Source organism: Alternaria alternata (genome assembly GCF_001642055.1).
Source record: "Alternaria alternata strain SRC1lrK2f unplaced genomic scaffold CC77scaffold_1, whole genome shotgun sequence".
NCBI classification, from domain to species: Eukaryota; Fungi; Ascomycota; class Dothideomycetes; order Pleosporales; family Pleosporaceae; genus Alternaria; species Alternaria alternata.
Genome location: NW_017306190.1, coordinates 1,503,112 through 1,520,552, shown reverse-complemented (window position 1 = coordinate 1,520,552; position 17,441 = coordinate 1,503,112). Strand labels below are relative to the sequence as shown.

The following is a 17,441-nucleotide window of genomic DNA, read 5'->3' as shown; positions in this document are numbered from 1 at the left end:
AGGATTTTCTGTGTCGACACGGTTTATCCGAGAAACGCCAACCCAATGCCCTATGTACAAGCCCCATGAACAGGGGCTGATGAAACGTATATACATTACCCGTATCAGTCTTCTTTTATCGTATACCTATATCTTGACCTCAGCAACAAGATACGGACCAATGACACAGATGGCTGTCCAAACAACCATAGCACTCTCAACGCACAGCGTGTATGGTGCTTTGTAGATTGGCACCTCCTGCAACCGAACCCAGATGGCATAGAAGGCGACGTAAAAGAAGTGCCACACCAACATCCAGGGATGGGTGATGAGACCAGCGAGCATACCACAAGGCTCACTGACACTCTTGCCGCCGCGGAGGAAGTACTTGAAGCAACCCTTCTTGATCAGCTCTAGGTATTGGTTGTTGGCGGCGAAGAGGCTGTAGAGAGCCATGGCCAGAATGTTGATGACGGAAGATCCGTTCTTGCGCTGCCAGTGGAAGGTGGACATGGCGGACAAGACGGCAGATGTATCCTCTAATGTGGGTACGTTGGCGGGCGAGAGGAGGTTGGAGAGGAGGACTACGTCATTGAACGCAACAGTCATGCCGCCACCAGTGAGGGGATGTCGCATGTTCATGGCATCACCCAGGATGATGAGTCCGGCCTGCCTCTGCGTCGAAGGAGGTAGGAAACTGTTTGGCATTGAGCGCAGTTTACCGGCTTCGATTGCTTTGCGGAAGGCGGGTTGGACGCATTCTGGGAGTTGGGGCAGCGCAACATTGAGCATGTGGTTCTTGACACCTCCGTTCTTGGGGCTGGCTGAGGGCAGATTCTCGGGTATGTCGACGAGGATGCGGGTTTCGTGGGTGCCGATTTGGTAGATGAGGATTGGAGGTGCGTCGGCGAGGATGACGTGACCATGGTTTGGCATGGGGAGTTGGGCGTCGATCATCTCGAGGCCCCAGAACTTGCTGCGTACTTGGGGCTGGTGAGGGATGAATTCTTTGCGGAACTTGGAGGCGTAACCATCTGCCACGAGGGTGACGGCACCAAAGTAGTAGTCTTGCTCTCCGGCGGTCTTGGATGATACGCCCACGACCTGGTTTGTGTAGTCACTCTTGACCATGGATTCGACGGTTGTTTCAACAACAGTGACGTTGGGCGTGGCCTTTGCCTTTGCACGTAGCTTGGAGATGAAGCGGCCGTGGTGGAAGGATCGTCCTTCGGGTGCTTTCGAGGGCGCAGATGTGAGGAGGTTGTCCGGGTAAGGGATGTGGACCTCTTCCTTGCCGTAGAGGATCTGGTAGCCGTAGCAGGGAATGGCGTCAATGTCGTCGAGGCAATCTGTGGTACCATGTCAGCGATGCATTCTCGACCTCGACAGGGAACGGGTAGCCGTACCCCTCATGCCCAACTTCTCCAAGGCATTGACGCCGCCAGGTTGCAGCAGCTCGCCTACAATCCTATCAGGCTCCTTTAGGCTCTTCTCGAGCAATATGACGCTCCTGCCCTGGTTGCCGAAAGCGACAGCCGCTGCGCATCCAAGAATACCGGCGCCAACAATAACGATGTCGGCCTCATGGTGCACGCGCCGCCTCTCTTCGCGGTAGTCGTTTGTGTGTGTGGATTCGGTCGTGGGTACGGATTGCGTCGACGTGGTTCGCTGTCGCAGCTGTGGAGACGGCGATGCAGAAACTCCAGGCGGCAGCTCTGCAAGCTTGGTGCCAGAGTACATTGTGAGCATGGTTGCGGTTGCTGGGGGTCTGTTGAGAGACCCAATCGAGTGCTGGTTGTTTGGTTGCGCGTGTAGCGAGGTGAGTGCCCGAGGAAGGTGCGTTCGGGAATCGATGGGGTGGTTAATGCGAATGCAATGGAGATGTAGGCAGCGTGGACGAGTGTGGAGATGGCGCTCAATCAGCCTTGCCGAAACGTCACACGGCTAAAGAGAGTAGAAATAAACTTCACGGGACGTCAAGACTCCTGTAGATCCAGGGTCCAGCAGGGCAAGCACGCAGTCTTGGAGACAAATCCGAGTGGCGACCTCACGATCTTAAGCCGCGAGATTGGTGACAGGGATCGCCCTCACCGCCATGCCATGTTCTGCCAGGGGTACCGTCGCCGCCTGCGCGACATGGCGTGAACATCATCTCATCGCACCCGATGATTTCTCGCTTTTTTTCCTCGAACGACTGTCTGCCCGTCCTTCGGGAATTCGGTACTTTGCAGCGTCTTCCTCCTGCCGCGAGGCGCCGTTTCTGGTGAGTCAACAGCTCGCTGTACCTGCATATCTTCACATGCTCGGCTCCGAGCTACCACATCTGTAAACTCTTCAGTCACACATCCACAACGTTTAGCTGCTGGTGATCTGTCGCTCTAACCACCCTTTCATTTCGCCCAAAACTCAATCATTTGGAATTGAAGAATCGTCTCTTTCGAGCTGTATATATTCAAGACGCTGCATGAGCAACGCCGCGTACCCAAGGGTACTGTCTAATAGAAATTACGAATAAAGCTAGTGAATGATGTGGTGTAGTAGGTATGTAGCATTGATGCAAGAAACATGCGTCTCGTCGTAGTAAACCTTCTGCCTTTTTGTTTGCCCCTGCGTGCGCGAGTCCGATCCATCATCGAACCATATAAGCCATTGTTTTGTCGTCAGCGCGTCCGAGGTAATCCGCCCAGGTGAAGGAAAGGTAGAAAGGAAAAAGTCGAAAAAATAATATGCACGGGTGCAAGTCGAAGCCCGAACCAAACGCCTCGTCGATAAAGGCTTGCTCCTACGCGAAAGGAGAGAGGCCTGTTTGTATGTACAAATATGTACAGCTATTCACAAGATCGTACTGTTAAGCGTCTTCGACATGACGCTCAACTTGGGTCGTTTGGGAATGAGCCAGTCTAAAAGGCAGCGCCAGGGTTCTGGTTGTGAGGAAACATGGGCGACGCCACGGGTGTATCGACCTCCATGATGGTTGACTGCCTTTCAGCATATTGTTTCTTGACATCGACAGGCTGGGTTGAGCCCATGTGTGAATTGCGGTAGTATGCCTCGTAGAACTCGCTCAGTCGCGTGTCCTTTCCTCCCTGGCCCGGAGCAAGCAGAGTGCTTGCGTGGCTGGGACGGCGTTCCGCCTCGTCGTCAGTCGATGCAAGGATTGAGGTGTGGCCAGATTCGACTGTTGACGCGGCCGAGGCTGAGCGCCGTGTCTGCTGCTTTTGCCAAGCTTGATCGTACGAATCTGGTTTTGGCGCGTCCTCCTGAGAAGCTTGGTATGCTTGGAAAGTGCTTAGCCGATTGCCGCTGCTGTAGATGCTGCTCGCTTCGCTTCCGTCTCGTTCATGGTGTGGCGAGTAGGTTCGTGCCTGTAGTTGAACTTGGGTACGAGCAGGCGATGAGGGTTCAGAGTCTTGCAAGAAAGTTAGGGATGGCCCGATATATATCTACTAAATGCTAAAAGTACAACAAACAACGCACCAGGAGATCGTGTTACCTACTCGGCTCGTGGACCTGCACGCGAGGGTAATCGTACTCGGGCGATGGGGAGCGCGACTCTTTCCTCAAAGCGTGGCCAGGAATAGATGGCAGCTTGGCCGTAGGCGGGTTGTGAGGCGACAGCGGCGTTGGTGACTGGCCAGGCGAATTGTGGTAAGATCCCTGCTGCGACCTGATGCCGTCATCTCCTGTGTGGTGTGAGACTGTGAGAGCCGGAGCGTATTGCTGACGGTTCAGGTCGGCGGGTGACATGGATCGTGGAGATGTAAAACCCTCGCTGTCGCTGTCGGAGCCGCCAAAAGTAGGAGAAGGGGGACCACGCGGGTGACCAGGGGAAGGAGGAACTTGGAGAGACATGTCGACAGCGCCGTTGTGGTTGCGTCTTCCACTAAGCTCAGCCTCGGAGGGACGGAGCTTCATTGTGGGCGGGGAAACTCGTTTTGCGTTGGGTTCCTTGTTGGCGTTAAGATTCAGGCTGAGCATGCTGTTGTTGGCAGATTGTCCCTTCATGAGTGGCGAGTTGACGCTTCCTCCGACCAAGGTGCTGGTGCTCATCGTTGGGTTGTCGCCCATGACAGATCCTGCTCTTGACGTAGGTCGCGATTGAGCAACACCAGCGTAGAAACCAGCCTCGATGGCACGAATACCGAACAGATCACCCTCATCCTTCTCACGCTGATTCAGTTCAACAGTGTCCTCCTTGGGTCCGGCCTCTAGCTCAGTTTGCTTCGCCTTCTTCAACCTTCCTATCGTTAGTTCACGTAGCGTTTATGTCGACATGGTCACTTACTTTTGACGGTTGTACATCACTTTGATGAACCCAGCGAGGATAGTAAGAGCCAACAGCGACAAGAATACAATGCTTTTTAAGATTAGTCTTGGACTACCATTGTCCCTAGGAAACATACACATATTTGTATGCCAACTGCAGGTTTCCAAACCAGTTCGACATTGTGGCGGATAGTGTTCTTGAGCTAGATCTATCGTGTGTCGAGTATATGTAGTCGTTACAATTAGGGTCGGTTGAAGATGCTCCGATCGATCCGAGTACTAATTATTGTCGTATGTATTGTTCTAGCGGAATGAGTGTCGGGTAAAAGCAGATGATATCCTAATTCGGAAGGCGCAGTACAGGACGATATTATGAACGAAAGGACGTGTATACAAGATACACAATAGAGAATGACTGGGGTTGCGAGTCCTTGGAAGAGCGAAGCAAGACGAGCAGAGCCGCGGGGGATGAAGAGTAAAAGAGCGTAGCTTCCACAGGCGCGCGCTGACTGCCTCAGTAGTATGGCGCTACCCATACGACGTCGGCACGCATGGTTAAGATCTAAAAGCGGAGGCGACAGCCTAGGTCCTAACGCCCGCCCGTCAAGCGAGTCTCCAGACCAATCAAAGTAAGCACGGTGCCATAAACGGAAGGCTGATTCAGGTGGACTAACGAATTTAGTTGTGGTTTTGTTTGAAGGCGTGGTGACCCGGCATGCCCATGCAGTATCAGCCCTGCACTCGTGTCAGTGCCCTCCGAAAATTCGCATCGATGTCAGTCTGGCCGCTCGTACAGCGTAATGACCAGATCTCTTTGCTGATGAAGGCATATCCTCTTGTATTGCGCAGCGCAGAGTACAGCGCGCAGCGCTTGAGAGACAGGCCATGGCGATTGGGTCGGCAGTGACAGCATTCAAGCAGCCAGAGCCTGTGACGGCACAGTTGTGGCGCATCAGGCATTGAGCCCGTGTCGTGTTGACGGTTCACGAAGGCATGATTCGCCTCTCGTCCCGACGAGCCCCTGACGGCGAGTTGGGATAGTGAGAGGAACAGGAATGGCGGCTATTCAGGCGGCCCATTAGGCCCCACTCTCGCATGCTTGGCAGGGGAGAGGGACCCCAAGTTGGACATGGCGGCTGAGGAACTGGCCACTGCACATGCTTTTTTCAGCACAGCGAGCCTGATACCCACGCACGGCATCCTTTTCTCGCTTTCTCGCCATGCGACGGCCATCTCCCGGAGTCCCTCCGCTTGTTGTAATTTCCCGGAGCTCGGCAACAATTGTAGAGTGATTATCGATTCCGTACCTCCACTTTCTCGAGATCAGCATGGTCTGTTCAACGGTCACCGTTGATGTGAAGACCTCGAACACCCAAGGTGTGTGCCAAAGATGTAAGCGAGCAGCAGATGCAGGGCGCTGCTGCAGTGAATCCCACGCTTGCTCTGAAAGATGCGTGACAGGAGTAAAACCTGTCGCACCAGGATGCAATGGGCCAATGTCCGTGGAAACGAAACGTTTCGTTACTCGCTTCTGACTCCTTCAGCGGCGCGGTAGCTTTTGTCACGACTGATGCATGTAGAGGATCAGAACCTTGCTCCGCGGTAGAGCGAGTACGATGTGGCAGTAAGCATGCGGTTGCCGACTTCCGATTCGATGCGGTCTGCAACTCCCAACGGACAACGAGCACGAGATAGCACACAGTTGTGGAACTGGACGGACCGTGGCCATTGCCCAGCGTTGAGGTTTTAGAAACCTTCAACTTCGTACGGCGACCGTTGGCGGAAAAGGGTTCAGCATTGGCTTGGCGGGCCCTCAAGTTGGGCGGCTCCACGGTAGTTGTCCACCTCGTACTTTTTTTCGCGCCGGCGACGCCGCCATGCCTATAGTGTGCGCCTTAGGAACCAAAACTCATCTTACTCCGTCATGCGAAAAGGGATAAAGTGCTAGATAGGAGATTGCAGTTTTTGAAGGTGTCGCTTGTGGCTAGCCAAGGACCAATTGTGGACATCTGGCGAGATGTCCGTCGCGCTATCGATTGTAACTTCCAGTCCGCGGCTGCATCGTCTCGAGAGGCTCTGTGTGATGGTGTCATAGGGAGCATCGGTCCCATCGTGATGTAGGTCATGCCCAAGCCTCCGCTCTCTCTTGTTGCGGTAATGCCAAGATTCCACTCGTACTTGCTTCCTACCTTGTGAGAGACTTAGAGCAGCTTCTTGTGCGATGCATATGGTGAGTATTGAGATCTAGAAAGCAAGTGTCCAGGCCTGCTCGAGCTTTGCGATAGTCAAGTTCCGTCTTAGGTACGAGGCCAAGCAAAGAGCGCGCCTATCTCCGACCTGACCTCCCATTGTCTGCGAAGACAATTAGGAATGCTTAACAGGCTGTCTTTCAGAAAGGACTTTTGGCATCTGTGATTCTTTGATAAGCAGCGTAATTGGATCGCGCTCCTGGAGAATCTTGACAGATGGATATTGAAGATGTTGGGTGTGGGTCTTGGCAGCTCGCGACGATGTATGGCGTCATACACGTCCTGTCCAGCGGTCACCCTTCCAAAGAGCGCTCCTCGCATAGCTTCAATACTATTTAGCACGATACTGTCAAGCAGCCTGGTCTACTCCGAATCATACCACTATCATGGCCTCGAAAGACGAATCGTCCGACAACTCCAAGGTAATCAAAACTGAGCCCCTGGACAACAAAGACGCCAAATGGGCAACGCTTGTGAAGTAAGTATTTAGCTAATGTCGCACCCCGCACATGCTCGGATTCTCTTGGGTCGTTAGACAATCTCATGAGTTTAGAAGCACAAAAGGCACTCGCACTTGAGCTAGAAGAAGAAGAAAAACACACCCACTCTGCGTCAAAAGTTGACTGACAATCACTAGAATCACCTACACTGACCCCAAAGGTGTTGAGCGCACATGGGAGTCTGGGGAGCGTCTCACTCGACCCAAGGGATCTGACATCGACGGCGTCGGTGTTGCAGCAATTCTTCAAGACCCGGCGAAACCAAACGATGAGCCTCGGATCATCCTCCAAAAGCAATGGCGCCCACCAGTCAATGCGACCGTCATAGAAGTTCCAGCTGGCTTGATGGATCCCGATGAAAGCCCGGAAACCTGCGCCATCCGCGAGCTGAAGGAAGAGACGGGGTACATTGGGGAACTCGTGTCAGACAAGACCGTATGCAAGCTCTTCTTTTGCAGACGCAACTTGGGCTAATTCTATATCTCTGAAATCAGTTTCAAACTACTCCAATCATGTTTAATGGTAAGTAAAGCCTTTGAGTCGCATTCGCTATCCACTGGATCTTGTGTCCTGTCCATGGTGGTGTCCTCGTCATACCGCTACGCAGGAAGCGCATGTAGCGCTCGCCCTTCACCATAATGTCCACCAAATTACAATCACTGCTGACTGTCTCTACTTCACATACTAACATCTATCTAGATCCAGGTTTCTGCAATACCAACCTCAGAATGATTCACGTCACGGTAGACATGTCTCGGCCGGAGAATCAAAACCCACAGCCGGAGCTCGAAGAGAACGAGTTCATAGAGACATTTTCCGTTCCGCTTAAAGATCTCTATGATGAATGCATCAGATTCGCGGAGCAAGGATACGTTATCGACGCAAGAGTGGGCACACTGGCGGAAGGGATAGAGTTCGCAAAGAGATGGAGGTTGGCATGACAATGCGGAAAGACCGTAAAGTTCTTCCATCTATGACGTGAAAAAACCCACACGTAGATGCCCGCGGACACTATCATGTATTTGCAGATACCCGGCGGGCTCCTGCTGCACCAATGAGTTCGGCCCCAGCTTTGTCTCGTAGCCTGCATAACACAGTACAACAGCAAAGCAACATCCACTTCAAAAATCCCCTCACTACTCTCGATCTCACCTGATCTTGGTGGATGTTTATTGGCCAGAAATCTGTTTTGTTGGCCTGTCACTAACTGCATTGCAACATTGTCCGCTGTCCAGATTCTTGGTCCTACGCCACATCGACGGCTGGCTCGCTTATCCCCGCCCCGACTCTACGGTTATAGCATCGCTTAGTATAGTGGATAGCCACCGAAATATGATCTATCACTTACGCGTATAGATGTTCCGTTCGTCCTGCGTTTGAGCCGTGCTCTTGCATGGATTTGCATGTCGCAAGCTCGTTAATGTCGGGAACTGCTGGTAGGGCCTCCATTTACAAACTTTATGTGACCTACCGACGCTTGTGTATACTGAAGGCGGGTAAGTTCTGACACAGACGAGCCGCTGGAATGTCTCATATCCTTTAAACAGGCCGTGGCCTCGAAGAGTCGCAGGTGTGTTGCATTGCATCAATGTTCTTGCTTTTTTTGTTTGATTGATACCCGATCCACACCACAATGGGGCAGGTAACCCAAGACATTTGCGTAGGAGTTTCTACAGCTCTAACGATACTTTCAAGTAAGCAAAGATCAGGCAATTGAGCTCGTCTTTGTATTAACCGTTATCAGTTATATGTGTCGCTCTCCGACTCTACACCCGTACCTTCATCGTGCAACATACAGGCAAAGATGATTATGCCATGGTATTCGCGCTCGTAAGTCAACACACCTATCCTCTACTCAATTATTAACTCCAGCAGCTGTTCACGGTCGCCTATCTTGTCGCCATTTTCATTTTGCGCGATAACGGTATGGGCTTCAGTGGTGAGGTTCTGCAGCTCCAGCAGATGTTGAACCAAATTCAAGCGACACTTGCGATAGAGATAGTCTACTATCTCATCATCAATGCTATCAAAATCTCGATTTTGTTCTTCTACTTACGCATCGGTCAGTCTCGTTCCTTTTGACAAGAAGACATTGCTGATCAGTTCTACAGCCGTCGAGAAAAGATTCGAGTACCTTTGCAAAGGCACAATCTACTTCCTAGTCACCTTCGGTGTCGTCTGCGTAATTGTATGTCTGGCACAGTGTGTTCCACTACATAAGATGTGGGACTTGGCCGGGCAGGTTTCAGGCCGATGTATCAACACGACAGCGTTCTTCTACAGTAGGTGCATCTGTCTATTATCTAGTCACTTCCTAACAATATTTCCAGCAACGAGCGCTGTAAATATCATTGCTGATATCTGGATTCTGCTTCTTCCTATAACTACACTGCTCAAAGTCCAGCGCCCGAGACGAGAGAAATTCGCCCTTGTGATCATCTTCAGCCTCGGTGCATTCAGTTGCATTGCATCGATCGTGCGCCTGTACTCAGTTGGCGTTTACACGGAATCTGAGGATCCTTTCTTCGACAGCGTTCCCATCAACGTATGGAGCATGGTCGAAATTAACGTGGGCATCCTCTGTGCCTCTATTCCCGCCACCAAAGCCCTCTTCAGCAAAGCGCAGAGACATCGTACGCATAATGGCTCGTATCAGTACCATAGTCGTGAACGCAGCATCATGAAAAGCTATGGCCATGGTAGCGGGAAAAGCAATAGCAACAACGGACAGGAGGGAACCGCTGGAGGCCCCACCGGGGCCGTTATCCAGAATGAGTCGTATGAGCTGAAGGATGTGGAAAGTGGGGATCACCAACCGTTTGACGCGAGAAAGCAAAATGGTGGCGGTGGGGCATGGCGCGTTCCTGACTCGGATGTGGACGAACAGCGTCTTGTATGGCCAGAAAGCAGAGTTTAAAGTTTGAGATCGCAAGCCACAAATCGTCCTGTCCTAGCCCCACTATTACGTGCTGCTCCTTCTGTGCCATACATGACATGTTGTAGGGCTGGGATTTGGACAAAATGCCATTTCCAGCGTTACATTTGGCATTAGAAAGGGTACGAGTGGTGGGTTGATTATACTATGAATGTACCAGGTTCCGGGTTCTCGGTTATGCGATCGTTGCCTAGACGTTTGACTTGGTACTCGGAGATCAGGCGTGCTGCAGCTGTCGACTTCCCGTGTTCTGTATGGCGTTATTAGTATACGCAGGAACCGGGTAAGCTACTGCAACCGGTAACGTCTCATAAGTGGTGTCATTCGTGAGCAATGTCGAATGTCCGCAGGAAGCATGACGGCCCTATGCTCCGAGTTCCTCCTCTACCTAGGTACCTTTGAATTAATGGATCCTTCTGCATACCTAGGTAGTCACCGTGCGAGTTGCAGGTCCATTCACGCGTGAGGACAGGCATCGAATTTTAACTCGGATGTCGGTTCCAAGGCTCCAACTTCCATGCGGTTAGTGAATCCACCATAACGATGTCAGCCCGGATGAATATAATGGCTCGGCTGAAAGGATGGACGAATGAGAGTAGTCAGAGAACTGCGGAGAGAATTGGGCGCGTGCAGCCATGGCAACACTGTCCCAGACTCAGACGCTTGAAGAATCGACCCAGAACTTGCTTGCACAGGGCAGTCCAGTAGGATATAGTTTACGCACTAGACAGCGAAGTTTTACAATACTGCAACCTGGTGATGGTTCGTGAGCACTACCTACTTCACCATATCCTATGCGCCGTCAGGTTTCCACCAGCTCAAGCATCGCCGATGGCCTAACTCAAGACGCCGAACTCAATCATCATCAAGATGACAGCTTCATACTATCATTAGGTGTCATTTTGGACAAATGATATGAGAGCGAATGAGATGGAGGCTCACAAAAAAATGGGCAGTATCTAGATACCAATGAGACTACCTCTTAATCGTAGTCCGTGTTGGTAGCAGCGCCCTCCCACTCCTTCAACAACCTCAATGTACCCTCACACTTCTCTCGAATCACATCATGCGCATCTTTCCCTAGAACTAGTCTGATCGGTATCTGCTTTCCTGCCGCACATCCACTCATCGTCAATACATCGACGATGACCCTACATGCTTTTGCTGTATCTCCTACCTGTTTACCATCTGCCTCTGCCAGAGCCTTTCTCAGTTCTCCGATCTCGCCATTCTCATACGCATCGATGCGCTTTTCGCTTTGCGCCTGCACGTCCTTTGAAAGAATAGCAGTACGATACCAACCCGGCTCAACAACAGTGACGAAGATACCCAAGGGTGCGAGCTCCGCACGCATGCCTTCTGTAACACCTGATACAGCCCATTTGGTTGCTGAGTATATACCGTGGCCTGCACCACTGTACCAAGATGTTACTGACCCGAAGTTTGCGATAGTGCGATGACCAGACGTGGCGCGCAGATAGGGTAGAAAAGCTTTGGCGACGTTCAGGGTGCCGAGAACGTTTGTTGTGAAGGCTTTCAGGTCTTCCTCTGGACTGAGGTTTTATTAGCACGCATGGTAGCCTAGACATCAAGAACGACGTGGTACGTACGATGTCTCCTCGACAGCGCCCACAAGCACATAGCCTGCGACATTGACGAGATGGTTGATGTATCCATATTTGTCATAGACTTTTTTGGCCACTCCTTCAAGGTCCGTCAATGGAGAAGTGACGTCTAGGACCACGGTATCGGCGCCTGCGTCTTTGAGATCTGCAATGCGAGGGAGGCTTCGAGCGCTGGTAATGACTTTGTGACCACGTGATAGGGCTTCAAGGGCCAGGGCTCTGCCGAAGCCACTTGATGCTGCTGTAATGAACCACACTGGAACTGGGCCGCCCATTCCAGAATACTGTGTTCCGGGCATGATTTTCACAAAACAAATGGAGATAGGGGGTGCAGTCGTAGGTGAAGCGCGTGCTGGTGGCGTCTCAGAGCCTTATCCGAGTCGGGAAGTCAACCTCAGACTTACAATCTTAGAACAGTGGTACCAGATGCTTGAAATTAGAATTATTGAATGCTCTATCTATACTGGAGCTTCAAGATGATCAGAGACTCAAAGAAAGGATTGAAACAGTCCTGGAAGCGATGTAAGAATTCTGCAGTGTAAGCAAACTGAGGGTGTTATCGGTGACGGTGCTGCACATATGGTCCATCGAAAGATATGCCATATGTCTGCTGATCGCTATTGTCCATTAAGGATCCATTCTTGGGCCCGGTGAGAGGGTTTGGCACATGCTTGTAGATGGTTGGTGGGAGTTCCCGTGGATATGCGTCTTGGCGATGCACAGCTTACTTACGCCCTGTAAGTTGGAGCACCATCATAGGTTCGCATACGGAAACAATAACAATTTATCAGGCTAAGAAGCTGGAGACAAGAGTAAGGCGGATGAAGCATCGATTCGGGCACAATTGGTCGCCTTGTACCACAGTGGCGTGCGACACTTCAGCCTTGCAGTCGAACGTAAACCTACCGCAAGACTAAACTGGTAATTCTTGCCCGTGGGTATGACAACCAAGCATCCCATTGAGATCCGAGATACTTCTCAATGATTGCCAATATATGAAGTCCCGCATCGCCAACCTGCCATAGATGCCTGCCAAAGTGTAATAAGATTGCGTAGTGTGCAAGCACTACCAAGGCCACAGGCTGCTTCGCGGCCAAGAGTCCGGTGAATCCCGGGGGGATCAACATAGTCCATTCGCAGATCATCTGGTACCGACTGATTGGCGAATCTTCGTCCCTTCGTACTGCATCGAGCCCGACTTGCAGGTAGTGGACTGCGATTCGACAAGCATGTTTTTCCTCTGCGCTCATACCATCCGTATCTTCAATAAGACTGAAGACCGTTGAACAATCATCGCCTTCGGACTGCCGAGAAGTGAACTCCTTGCTCATGGACAGTATAGGCTCGAGTTCCGACTTCATCAGCAGTGACCACGCGGACGTAGCAATGGTGTAGATTCCTCTGTGCATTTCTATACACTGAACATAGTGCGTGATAAAAATCTCCATGTCGGTCGAAGGCTGTACTGCGAGTATCTCCGCCAGTAGATGCTGACCCAGCATGGACGAGAAGAGTAGCATCGGTACGCAATTCAGCTGGTTCACTTCGGCTCTAGTTGTATTGAAAATCGAAACAGCGCGTGTCTGCAAAGTTACAGCCTGATTCCGGTAATAGGCTAAACAGTGCGGGTTGGCATGTGCCAAATGGCAGGAGGAGAAAGCTAGAATTTGGTGCATAAGATATGGTGCCTTCAAAGCCGTCTCCATACCTAGGGCGAGACCAGCGCGATGAAACTTCTCAAACCCGATCGCAAAGTTGTACATCTCTTCGTTGAGCATTGCGTGTATGAGGAGCTCCATGTGACCCACATTGACAGGTTCCTCACAGTAGACATGGCCATTATCGATAGATTCATCAACTGTCGACTGCCCAGCGCAGAGCACAGAAGGTTTTGAAGGGGCTTTGCTTCGCGTAATCGCAATAGTGCGGCCATACTGAATTCCTGGGCTCACAGATCGAGAATGTGTATCTGGAGTCGAAAGAGATGAGAAGCTGCACTCCCGGTCGGAAACAGTGCATAGCCTGCATTTGGGGCGGTTCTCGTCGCACTAGAGATAACGAAGCTTCGGTCAGTATAACACAACAAGACTCGGAGAGTAATGCGCACTTTTACATGCCGTCGTTTACTACAGTTACGTATCAGTCAAGTGAGGAATGTAGAGGGGGCATTGTTGGAGCGGAAAAGGAATACCGAGAACGTACCACTCCGAGCATCCGCCTCTCGACTTCCTATGACTGCGCCGAAGCATCTTAGTCCCATGGCTGCGAAAGACCAGGATAACACGCGTATTACATATTTGCAGCGGTTGAAAGTCTGGACGGCCAGTGCGACTTGGCGGTGTCGGAGGCCTGATGTTTCGGGTGACGTAACACGCGTGTCGACTTCTTTGGGTAAGCGCAAGACCCTCCGACCCATCTCCCCTACACACCCAACGGCAACATACTGGATCTGATGACTACGGTGGTCCATCCTGATCGAAACGGGATACTTGCACGGACGAAGTATGAATACCAGCTCGCAAGCTCCACTGACTTCGGTTAGCCACCTACTCTCAAGCCATGCGGCTATGCGTCAATTGCTGTACAATTTCGCCTTGTGCGTATCTGAGCAGAATCGCCATCAGAAGGCAAGCTCTTGGCTGAATCAGATATAGAAGCAAGAAGGCAAGGAAACGCTTGGGTGAACGTATTCATCTCATACAAATACACTTAGGCTTCCCTTACTTGAGGTGTTCTCTCTCATACTACTCACCTGTTTTTTCAACCCCCGGATAAAGCTTGGTGCGGTACATTACTTTTTCACTTCCGTCTCTTTGTCTGGCGCAGCATCCGATCATGCCTGCGCTTGAAACTTACAAAGGTGCATACCTCTGGAAATATGTGCCTAATTTCGCGGCAGCTATTACTTTTGGTGTTCTATTCTTCATTTTAACCCTGGCGCATGCCTACAGAATGCACAGGTATCGGACGTGGTATACTATACCCTTCATCACTGGTGGCTTCTGTACGAACTGATCTACTGTCGAATGTGACACGTCTAGACATCACTGAACTGACTTCTCTATAGGTGAGCCCATTGGCTATGCATGCCGCGCAATAGCAACCTACCATACAGGCTCCCTCATTCCTTTCCTCCTACAAGCAATATTCATACTCCTTCCACCGTGCCTGTTCGCCGGGACGTTGTACATGGTGTACTCGCGCGTGGTACGCGCTACGCACGGCGAACGGTTCTCCTACCTCTCCCCTCGATGGTGCACACGGATCTTCGTTGCAGGCGATCTTCTCTGCCTCAATATACAGTCGACCGGAGCAGGATTTTTACCCAAACCAAAGCTGGCGAATGCTGGCAACGGTGTCATTGTAACGGGTTTGGGGTTACAAGTTCTTATTTTTGCAGGTTTCATGTGGTGCTGCATACTTTTCCACCGCAAGTTCTCGCTTCATCTGCGCAATTCTGGTCAACATGTTCATGTCCCTTGGCAGAGTCTGCTTTGGATGTTGTATGGCACTTCTGTAATCATCTCTATTCGTAACATCTTCCGGCTAGTCGAGTTCATCGCTGGGCACGATAGCTACCTGTTCTTGAACGAGTGGCCGGTATATGTTTTCGATGGTGCTCTGATGCTTCTGGTCATGATCAGCTTCTATATCTGGTACCCATTTCAGCTACAAAACGAGGAGATTGGTACGGAGAGTATGATTGAGCTCACGAACGAAGACAACAGTCCACCGGGGGATGAGCCATCTAGAAAATAAGGTGCGATCAAGAACTGTCAACGCCCATAAATTTTACAAAGACGATGTTATCTACTATACCACAGTTTCGCTCAAGTTGAACATTACAGGCCTCGTTTCTGCAAACACCTTCCTCTGGTCTAGTTCCTCAAACCACTGCGACAATACCTCATATTTGCTCTTCCATCCAGGCCTCATCTCGGCGAATTCGATGAATCCAACAGTGCACACAACCGCAATATCGGCAATGGTCAACTCATCGCCAACAAGATAGACCTTCCCTTTCTCTTTCGTGCTCCGTATCATTTCATCAAAAGCCCGCATCGCACCGTCAATTTTGCGATTCTGCCTGCCGAGCCAAAGCTGAGACTGCTTTTCTTTTTCGCGTCGGCCTTCGAATCGAGCTATCACAATGGCGTCCATACATCCCTCGCTGAGGACGACGATCTGTCGAATTTGCAAGTCAAGGTCGACGTCGTCGGTGATTAGTTTTGGTCCCTTGTCGGCGTACTTGCGCACGATGTACTCCTGAATGTGTGCACTATCGTATACGGGTGGTCGGCCATCAGGCAAAAGTAAGATGGGTAATTTTTCCAAAGGGTTGTATTTGGGTGTTTCTGTTGCACTTTGCCAGGGTATCTCGTTTTGAAGTTCAAAAGGTATGCCTTTTAAAGTGAGCGCGATGCGGTTCATGCGTGCAAACGGTGATGGCGTTGCTGATATGAGAGTTAACGGGGACGTTTCGGTGCTGGAAGTAGACATCTTCGCTGAATACTCTTGTATCTGTATGTCTATGAGGAGCTCAAAAGGTACAACTGGAATGTAATAAGAATGGTGAGGACATGATGGGACGTGGTTTGGATGATGTATTGGCGTGTGCGGAGATAAGCCCGATGCTACGTCATGGGTCTGCAGTGGTATTTGAAATCGTATAGCTCCTCTGGTCCGAAGTATGCTTGATAAAAGATCTGATAGTACTCTTCTGCGAAAGCTTTGAATTACCCATTGATGACATGTTTCCCAATCTTCTTGCTCCACCCCTTCACGTCGCTCTTGCTGTCTCTAATATCTTTCGCATCCATCCTCCGTGCCCTCTGCACACTGTCCACCAGGGCTTGTACAGCATCCTCAACCTCTTTCCTTTCATTTGAACTGATTTCGATATGACGGAAACCCTGGCTTGAAGCCCACTGGTCTGCCATTTCCTTCTTCACTTGCCTCTTCCCTTCGTCCCTGTCGATGATGTCCTTCTTATTACCAACTACCACGCACCCGAACCTCTTCTTCAATCCTTGCATCCTCCCTTCTGCGCCATCTTTGATGAATACGGTGTTGCGACACTGCCAGATCTGCAGATACGTATGTTGGATAAGGTGATCAAAGGAAAACAGAGACGTAACATCGTATAACAGAACAACGCCATCCGCGCTGGCTATATAAGTATGTAAGACTTCGCGGTATCTGGGAGAGATGTCGCTGTTGAGGTTCAAATCTATGAAAGAAAAGCTCCAGGTCTCGTTTGCATACGAGATGGTTCTTGAAAGTGGTTCGGAGTCGACGGGACCATGACTGATAAAGTGCTTGCCTTTGAGGAACTGCAGCTGGAATTGGTGATCTTGACATTGAAGAAACGATGCTTGTACAGGATGTTGACGAAAGGGTTGCGTACCATGTCAATAAAACATGTCTTGCCGACAAGCTCCTCACCAAAGATAATTATCTTGAGGGGGTTGGGTTCCTTTGGTCTCTTAGAGCGCAGCATTGTCAAGCCTGAGACAAAAAGCAAGTGTGACTTCGAGATGGAACTGGATCATGTTAATTGTCAAGGCGTAAAGGAATCCTTCCAGGAGTCGCGACTGCCTAGTCAGACACGCTAAGCTTCGAGAAGAGGCAGGCAACATATCATCATGTGTCCGGCCCTGCGTACTACTCAAACCACAGGGTGAGTATCGCTAGCCTAGCTCGTCTCGTGTCTTTCACGATAATCCCGTGAAGTGGCTTATTACCGTACAGTAGCTTATTGGCATACGTGGGTTACGCGTGTACCCCTAAATGTAGGCCCACATTTCTGCCAAGTCTGGGTGCCGGCAGCCCGGCACGTGTCTGGGATCGACGCTGGGGTCAGCCAGGAACGCTAGATGGTCTTCGA

The 17,441-nt window shown here is 50.8% G+C and overlaps 9 protein-coding genes across 9 annotated transcripts; 3 read left to right on the top strand and 6 right to left on the bottom strand.

Annotated features, from left to right (window-relative positions):
- Window positions 1-11: 11 nt before the first annotated feature.
- On the bottom strand, window positions 12-2,007 carry CC77DRAFT_1015578 (SE-domain-containing protein). The gene is made up of 2 exons (XM_018524056.1): window positions 1,386-2,007; window positions 12-1,328 (listed from the first exon to the last, which is right to left on the bottom strand). The coding sequence occupies exons 1-2, from the start codon at window positions 1,717-1,719 to the stop codon at window positions 127-129; spliced, it is 1,536 nt and encodes a 511-aa protein (XP_018391679.1). The 5' UTR covers window positions 1,720-2,007; the 3' UTR covers window positions 12-126.
- Window positions 2,008-2,593: 586 nt separating this feature from the next.
- Window positions 2,594-4,814, bottom strand: CC77DRAFT_33758 (hypothetical protein). Its single transcript, XM_018531315.1, has 4 exons — window positions 4,383-4,814; window positions 4,265-4,336; window positions 3,477-4,216; window positions 2,594-3,388 (listed from the first exon to the last, which is right to left on the bottom strand). The coding sequence occupies exons 1-4, from the start codon at window positions 4,424-4,426 to the stop codon at window positions 2,880-2,882; spliced, it is 1,365 nt and encodes a 454-aa protein (XP_018391678.1). The 5' UTR covers window positions 4,427-4,814; the 3' UTR covers window positions 2,594-2,879.
- Window positions 4,815-6,475: 1,661 nt separating this feature from the next.
- Window positions 6,476-8,324, top strand: CC77DRAFT_1015575 (hypothetical protein). The gene is made up of 4 exons (XM_018524055.1): window positions 6,476-6,972; window positions 7,132-7,429; window positions 7,489-7,516; window positions 7,694-8,324. Exons 1-4 carry the CDS (start codon window positions 6,881-6,883, stop codon window positions 7,933-7,935), a joined length of 660 nt encoding a protein of 219 aa, XP_018391677.1. The 5' UTR covers window positions 6,476-6,880; the 3' UTR covers window positions 7,936-8,324.
- Window positions 8,325-8,379: 55 nt separating this feature from the next.
- CC77DRAFT_1090174 (hypothetical protein) lies at window positions 8,380-10,000 on the top strand. Its single transcript, XM_018529508.1, has 5 exons — window positions 8,380-8,688; window positions 8,739-8,824; window positions 8,870-9,056; window positions 9,106-9,276; window positions 9,325-10,000. Exons 1-5 carry the CDS (start codon window positions 8,628-8,630, stop codon window positions 9,909-9,911), a joined length of 1,092 nt encoding a protein of 363 aa, XP_018391676.1. The 5' UTR covers window positions 8,380-8,627; the 3' UTR covers window positions 9,912-10,000.
- A 911-nt stretch (window positions 10,001-10,911) lies between these two features.
- Window positions 10,912-11,829, bottom strand: CC77DRAFT_924090 (NAD(P)-binding protein; the record flags this gene model as incomplete). The annotated part of the gene is made up of 2 exons (XM_018533786.1): window positions 10,912-11,482; window positions 11,540-11,829. The coding sequence occupies 2 exons, from the start codon at window positions 11,827-11,829 to the stop codon at window positions 10,912-10,914; spliced, it is 861 nt and encodes a 286-aa protein (XP_018391675.1).
- A 351-nt stretch (window positions 11,830-12,180) lies between these two features.
- Window positions 12,181-14,206, bottom strand: CC77DRAFT_33547 (hypothetical protein). Its single transcript, XM_018531305.1, has 4 exons — window positions 13,999-14,206; window positions 13,757-13,936; window positions 13,662-13,680; window positions 12,181-13,602 (listed from the first exon to the last, which is right to left on the bottom strand). The coding sequence occupies exons 1-4, from the start codon at window positions 14,022-14,024 to the stop codon at window positions 12,457-12,459; spliced, it is 1,371 nt and encodes a 456-aa protein (XP_018391674.1). The 5' UTR covers window positions 14,025-14,206; the 3' UTR covers window positions 12,181-12,456.
- Window positions 14,207-14,389: 183 nt separating this feature from the next.
- Window positions 14,390-15,313, top strand: CC77DRAFT_924974 (RTA1-domain-containing protein; the record flags this gene model as incomplete). The annotated part of the gene is made up of 2 exons (XM_018533834.1): window positions 14,390-14,558; window positions 14,622-15,313. The coding sequence occupies 2 exons, from the start codon at window positions 14,390-14,392 to the stop codon at window positions 15,311-15,313; spliced, it is 861 nt and encodes a 286-aa protein (XP_018391673.1).
- Window positions 15,314-15,367: 54 nt separating this feature from the next.
- Window positions 15,368-16,054, bottom strand: CC77DRAFT_1056344 (glutathione S-transferase; the record flags this gene model as incomplete). Its single annotated transcript, XM_018527900.1, has 1 exon — window positions 15,368-16,054. One exon carries the CDS (start codon window positions 16,052-16,054, stop codon window positions 15,368-15,370), a length of 687 nt encoding a protein of 228 aa, XP_018391672.1.
- A 118-nt stretch (window positions 16,055-16,172) lies between these two features.
- On the bottom strand, window positions 16,173-17,407 carry CC77DRAFT_33543 (P-loop containing nucleoside triphosphate hydrolase protein). The gene is made up of 2 exons (XM_018531303.1): window positions 16,962-17,407; window positions 16,173-16,887 (listed from the first exon to the last, which is right to left on the bottom strand). The coding sequence occupies exons 1-2, from the start codon at window positions 17,052-17,054 to the stop codon at window positions 16,291-16,293; spliced, it is 690 nt and encodes a 229-aa protein (XP_018391671.1). The 5' UTR covers window positions 17,055-17,407; the 3' UTR covers window positions 16,173-16,290.
- Window positions 17,408-17,441: the final 34 nt, after the last annotated feature.